At 40.4% G+C, this 6,321-nt stretch overlaps 1 protein-coding gene across 1 annotated transcript; it reads right to left on the bottom strand.

The window, feature by feature from the left end:
* Positions 1-324: 324 nt before the first annotated feature.
* Positions 325-6,309, bottom strand: CTBS (chitobiase). Its single transcript, XM_027728090.2, has 7 exons — positions 6,143-6,309; positions 5,616-5,754; positions 4,428-4,636; positions 3,656-3,827; positions 3,005-3,102; positions 2,149-2,310; positions 325-1,181 (listed from the first exon to the last, which is right to left on the bottom strand). Exons 1-7 carry the CDS (start codon positions 6,269-6,271, stop codon positions 996-998), a joined length of 1,095 nt encoding a protein of 364 aa, XP_027583891.1. The 5' UTR covers positions 6,272-6,309; the 3' UTR covers positions 325-995.
* Positions 6,310-6,321: the final 12 nt, after the last annotated feature.

The raw sequence follows: 6,321 nt of genomic DNA, 5'->3' as shown, positions 1-6,321 counted from the left end.
AGCATTTTATTTAACAAAAAAATCTTGTAAACATCAGACAATCTTTACATCACTACAGATATTTTAAAAAGTTACACATTTTCTCCAGACAAATTATTTTATGAAAATATGAACTAGAAAGAAAATATAACCTGCTATTATCCCTCAGGCAACACCCCATAAAACCAAACAACAGGCTACTGAATGAATCTTAGAGTGTGTGGGAAAATAGATATACAGTTCATTAAATAAGCTGCTGAATTCTAGTTTCCAGGAAGTAAAATAGTTTGGAATGGAAGGAAACATCATCCAAGTCCTCTACATATTAATGTTCCCTCCTAAAGTCCAAGATTTTTGGCTTTTGAAACAAAGGAATTTTCGTGATACATAAACAGTGAAACTGGGGTTTCTAATAACAAGTCTGATAAAAATCTTAATGGCAACTATTTCATGTTATATAATTTCTTCAGTCTATAAAATCTTTTAATCTCTGGAAGAGTAACCAAATGCAAACACAGGCTTCACCAAGTTGGATGTAAACAACAATCTGTCTCTCCAGTATTTTGTTTCATCTGATTCTAGAGTGACTTAGCTGAAATATAGGCTGGGTTGGGAAGTCAGAAGGCTGAGACTGCACCATGTGATTCCAGAATGAATACTTGCCTGCACCAGGCAGCTTTAGCAAAGGATCATTATGAGACTGCCCCTGTAAATTCACCAATGGGTCTTACTTGTTACCAGATACACATTGGGTTCAAGCTTTAACCAACTTATGGTAATTGTGAAAAATGAAAAAAAGGAGCAGTCTTAAAAAAAACCCCACTGTTAAAGCAACATTGGAGCTTTTTGAAGAATGAAAATACAGCTTTGCATATAAAACAACAAGATTAATCTGTCTAGTTTGCAAAGTTTTTGTAACCATAGTATATTTATATAAGGCCAAAATTTCTGATAGTGTAAGCCAAAACGAAAAATTACAAATTTTCATCATTCTAAATCAAGGGTTCAGATAGTTCTTACGGTGTCAGAGCTTGCCACATTGCTTCAGTTTGTTGTTCTGCTACAGCTTCCCTGGAATAGTCAAGACTATTTCCATTCCACATGCCAATGCCCCTTAAACCTCGATTCTTCACATAGGCTGCTTTTAGAGAGATGCTGCGAGGGTCATCATACCAGACTTGGTGGAAGTGACCAAGAGAATCCTAGAAAAACAATTAAGGACTAGTGTCAGTATCTACTTATCTATATGAATATGATACATTAAAGTTCATTGGGTTTTGATTACATTTTCTGTTGAATGCAGTTAAAGGTATAATTAAAAACTGAGATATACAAGCTACGTAGATTTACATAGTGATATTTTCCTGATTAACCAATTATTTTTCACACAGGATAATTAAAAATTCTAAGCCAAATATTTGGCTGTTGTTTTACTTGTAGGATCTATGTTATAAAACAGTGGCACAATTTAACTCTAGTCAGATGAAAAGACTTAGCTAATTTGTATTTTAATATTTTTTTAGATACAGGTAAAATTTCAGATACACTATCTAACATAACAGGTGAATTTAGTTAGAGAGGGTTTTTTTAGCAATAAACAGTTTTAGAGGAGGTGATAAAATTTTGTCCAAGTTATGTTGCTTTGACCTGGTTGTTGCTTACAACACCACGTGAAACTTTAAACCATGTCTAAAGAAACAAGACAAAATGCATACACTGTGGTGTTCTTGTAAGCACAATCATTTATGGACTCATTCACTGTGACTATGTAGAAAGCAAATGCAGAAAAGAACATGCATGCAAGGCACTGAGATAAAAGATCATCTCAAAATCTGTTTTAAGCACTCATAACCTCATGAAAGTAACTGTAACAGTGAAGGACAGAGCTATAGGATTTCTTAGTGCCAAGATGTCCTTTTTTGCCATGATACAGTATCTCAAGAAAACACAAAGTAATGAAGATCTTTATTACTCCTGTAGTCTTCAGGCACTGCACCCCTCTTTCACACTAGAAATTCAAGATACGAAGTCCAGCAATCCTTTACTACACCGGAAAAAATAAGTAGAAAACATAAATGGAAGAATCTAATCCTGAAAACTTTATAGTCAAAGAAGTACGGTTCACGAGTGTTTTCTCCACAACATGGTGTCTTAGAAAGATATGCTTACCTTGTATTCATAAAATGGAGACTTCTGTACCTCATCCCACAGCACCCCTGAAAGAGAACTGTTCACCTGCTTCATGATAATTCCATAGGGGACCTGTCTACCTGCAGCATCACTGCAAGGAGCCCCACGGAAAGGTACTTTGGAAAGAGAACACACATGATCCTGAAAAAAAAAGCAGAAGGCATGAGTTTCATGTTACATAGATATAATTGAACTCCAAAACAGCAGTACAGCCAAGAAAATTCACAAAAGGCATTGGGGTCTCAAAAATCCCTAATCTTCAAGCAACTCTGGCAGATACACTACATGTAGAGAAAAGTAAACTAGAAGTTAAATTTTGTTTACTCTGTAGTTATACAGGATTGAATGGATATCATTCAGCTTATACAGTTATCTTTTCTCTTTTTAATCCACTCTTACATTTTTCATAAGTATAATGTTGTCTGAGATTCCATAAACTGCTATGCTTTAACAGTCACAGGTTTGCTATGGTTTGTTGCACCTGTCTTTAGACAGTGAGCTTAGTGATGGTGCTGAGAAGGCACATACAAGTGTTGTAGGACCTTTGGACATCATCTCTTCTCATACAGATAACATTTATAGCTCCTTAGTCAAACACACTGCTTGGGTATAGGGGGGTTCAGGTTGTCCAAGGAGATAAAATGCCTTATCTGCTAACACACTGCTCATCAGTTATCAGCCAAGCAAAAGATTCTGTCTTGTATCCCAGCTTTATGCTCTTATCCATCAGACCATAGTATTTCCTAATCCAAAAACAAGATTTCCAAAATCTAGTTGTATCTTTCCAAGGAAAAAATTAACAGTATGTTTGCAAATGAACAATCTTTCATCTTACCGTAGATAGGTTTTGGCAGACATAGTCATAGCCATACCAGGGGACACCCATCACAAGCTTTTTAGGATCAATGCCCATAGTAATGTACTCTTCATAGCCTAGATTTGAAGGAAATAAAAATTAGGATGCATTACTCCCTTTTCCTATGCTTTTTATTCTTACAACTGATCTACAGCCAGAGCCAATATAGGACTTGCATGATCCCAAGACAGAGGCTGGGGCAAGCTCTCCTTTACCTCTACCTGCACACTCTATTTAGAGAGGTCTGCTCTACTGAGATGCTAGTAATTGCTCTAGTTGCTCACAGTTAAAACCATATGCCCTTAGCAGAAGCTCACAAGGACAAAGAAATGTTTCCGGTTCTTTGCAAGCCCAGGCAGACACTATTGCTCTGGTTGCCATTTGCCATTCTAGTGCTCTTCACTCCTGACAGCTACTGATCACAAGTAACAACACACGACTGCTAGAAGTCTGCCTGTAGTGTCATAAGGAGCAGAGCTATCATTTTCACACCAGGACACCACATATTTGAGCACACTCGAAAGCTTCAATGCAACCAAAAAACAAAAAGAAAGAAACGTCAATCTTTTCTATCTATTGATGTAAACAAATGGAAATGTTCTGACTCCTGAGGAGACATTTTGTCCTCACCAAGTAAAGTCTGCAGGTAAGGGGCATTGGCTTTTGCAATGCAGTCTGTCCAGATCTGGCTCTGTTCATCATATGACATCACAAATAAGAAGTCACAGGCATCTGCAATCCCAGTGTAGTTGTAGCACCTTCTGTCTATGCATGCTGGAGACCAAGCCACATCAAATGTTACCTGAAGGAAAAATGCACAAGTTAGTATCGTGTATGGCCCTTAGGTGCTCGTTTCGTCTTTTTAAAAAGCTGTAACTTTTCAAGACAGTATTTCCTACATGTAGCAGTTTAATACACCTTGATGGTAATGAACTATAGGAGAGGCTGCTCAGCTGACAAAGCAAACACTAGCCCCACTAGTGCCCCTAGCATCAAAGAAATTAAAATATAATATGAAAACCATCTGACCAAAAATATGAAGCATGATGCAAATCCTTAAAGCTTTAGTGACGGGTTTACCAAAACACTGTTAAGCTTTTGCCCCAGAAGGCTGTATTTGCCCTACTTTCAACAATTCGTTAAGCCATACTAAGTGCCAGCTCACAAAAGGCAGTAATGTTGTATCTATGGATCCTCGAAGCCCCTCTTCTGTTTAAATTCATACAGGTCAAAAAGGGTGATTCTTACAAGACCATATCACAGCTAACATCCATAATGAACCATTCATGAGAATATCCTATTTAGATTTGCATAAACTTTTCGTATTCATATGCTAAACAGCATTGCCAAAACCCCTTGCATTTCATAAAGTGAATGTTTGTAAAAGGTACATTATTATTACCTGTGATCCTGGTATTTCTCTGTGAAAAGCATCTGTAGTTTCTTTAACAAGCTCTGTCAATGCATAATACTCAGGGGAGGTTTCGTTAACTTCTTGCTCTATATCAATGTTAATTCCATCCATATACTGGTTTTTTGCAAGGTCCACCTGGTGGGATATCCATGCTGCTCTTTTAGCAGGATCAACAATTTCCTTAAGAGCTACATCACCTAGACAAGAAGCCTTCAAGAGTTAACATGCATTTGCACCACAATAGTAGTAAGGAGGAAAGGCTTGTCTTTACTAAACCAACAAATATAAACATAAACCAAAAAATGCTCATACTGATACTGGTAAAATACAAAGGAGTTAACTTTTTCCCCAAGCGTAATTTTGAGAAACCACCCCAGAATTGATTACCAAACTTCTTTGAGACAGCGGTGTTTAAAATAGGTTTCCTTTTGGATGTTTTTCTATAATTTTAACCTCCTTACTTCTGCTTAATATTCTTTTAGCCACTGTAAACTACCTTTCTTGAAATCAATTTACTTTTGGATTTCCACTGAGCCAGAGGGACTGTTTAGAGTAAAATACTTTAATGTTTAACCTTTGTTGCTTTCCACACTGTGGTCTTGGATTCTGTGTTTGCCTCAATAGAGCCAAAAGTTGCTTATATCATGTAAGCTGTAACGGACTTTGTCTTTTTAATCAGCGTTTGTACCTGCACAGAGTTCCTGAGTACTCATGTTTTAAAACTCAACCACTTCCTAATACAAAGGGATTGATTTAAGTGCAAAATACTAAAAATTACTTAAAATCCCTTCCCTTACCCTTTTGGGTACTTCATATAACATCCAGAACACAGAGCCATATAACTATTTTCTGCAGGCTTTTCCTTTCCTCCCTCTTCCTCCATAACTGTGATGTCCCCTATTAGAGAACTTTAATTTGGGTGTCACTGGGATGGTTTCATTACTACTATGGCAGACACCATTTCTGATTGTAATGCCCTGCATACTAGCAGGCATTAAATGCAAACTGTCAAGGTATTATAGCCTTGTGTGAGTTATAGCCTTATTAATTAATCCTCTTACTGATTTTTATATTCCGCATACAATTGAATGCGAAATGTCAAGGTACTATAGCCCTATGTACATTATGTTCTTTTTCATGCATCATAAATATCCACACTTTCCCAATGTAACCAACCTTTCAGTACTATCCTGGAACCTTTAGAGTGGGCATAGCACACGAGCTCAGGATCGTACTTTCCAAAAGCTGCCACAGTTGTAATTTTTGACCAGTCATAGAATTTCCATGCTTCCTTTCCCACATCAAACACAAAGACCTGGAAAAGGGGTAAGAATCACCCTCATTAGCCCCAAACACTTGTCAGCAGGACGATTATTTTCCACGTGCCCCTCACAAAGGTCGCTGCCTGGCGCCTCTGGGAAGCAGCTTGCACGGACGCCTCCCACCCTCTGCCCGGGCTGCCAGGGGGGCCCCGCAGGCAGCGGGATAGCGGCTGCCACACCGAGCCCGGCCCGGGCACTGCCCTGCACATCGACCCTCTACTGTGTGGAACCGGCTCGCTCAGGAGCGGGCGATTCAGGGCGGCAGCGGCCCCGGGGCGCCGAACGCGCTGCGAACGCGGAGCCGCCGGGTTCGGCCATCCCTGCGCCAGCAGCGCCTCCCAGGCCAGCCCGCCCCGCTCCGGCACCGCCTGGGCCGCGCACCTCGGGGCTGCGGGTGCCCGTGACGGGCCGGCACAGCCGCGGGTCCCGGCAGGGGCAGGCGCCGACGGGGCCGCCCAGCAGCTGCAGGAGGCCGAGCGGCAGCAGCCACCCGCCCCACGGCTGCTCCATGGCCCCCACGGCCGCCGGGCCCGGCCCGGCCCGGCCGCGCAGCTCCGGCC

This window comes from Pipra filicauda, unplaced genomic scaffold (genome assembly GCF_003945595.2).
Source record: "Pipra filicauda isolate LSUMZ 115617 unplaced genomic scaffold, ASM394559v2 scaffold692_size275598_pilon, whole genome shotgun sequence".
NCBI lineage: Eukaryota > Metazoa > Chordata > Aves > Passeriformes > Pipridae > Pipra > Pipra filicauda.
The sequence above is the reverse complement of the archived record's forward strand: the minus strand, read 5'-3'. Positions and strand labels throughout refer to the sequence as shown.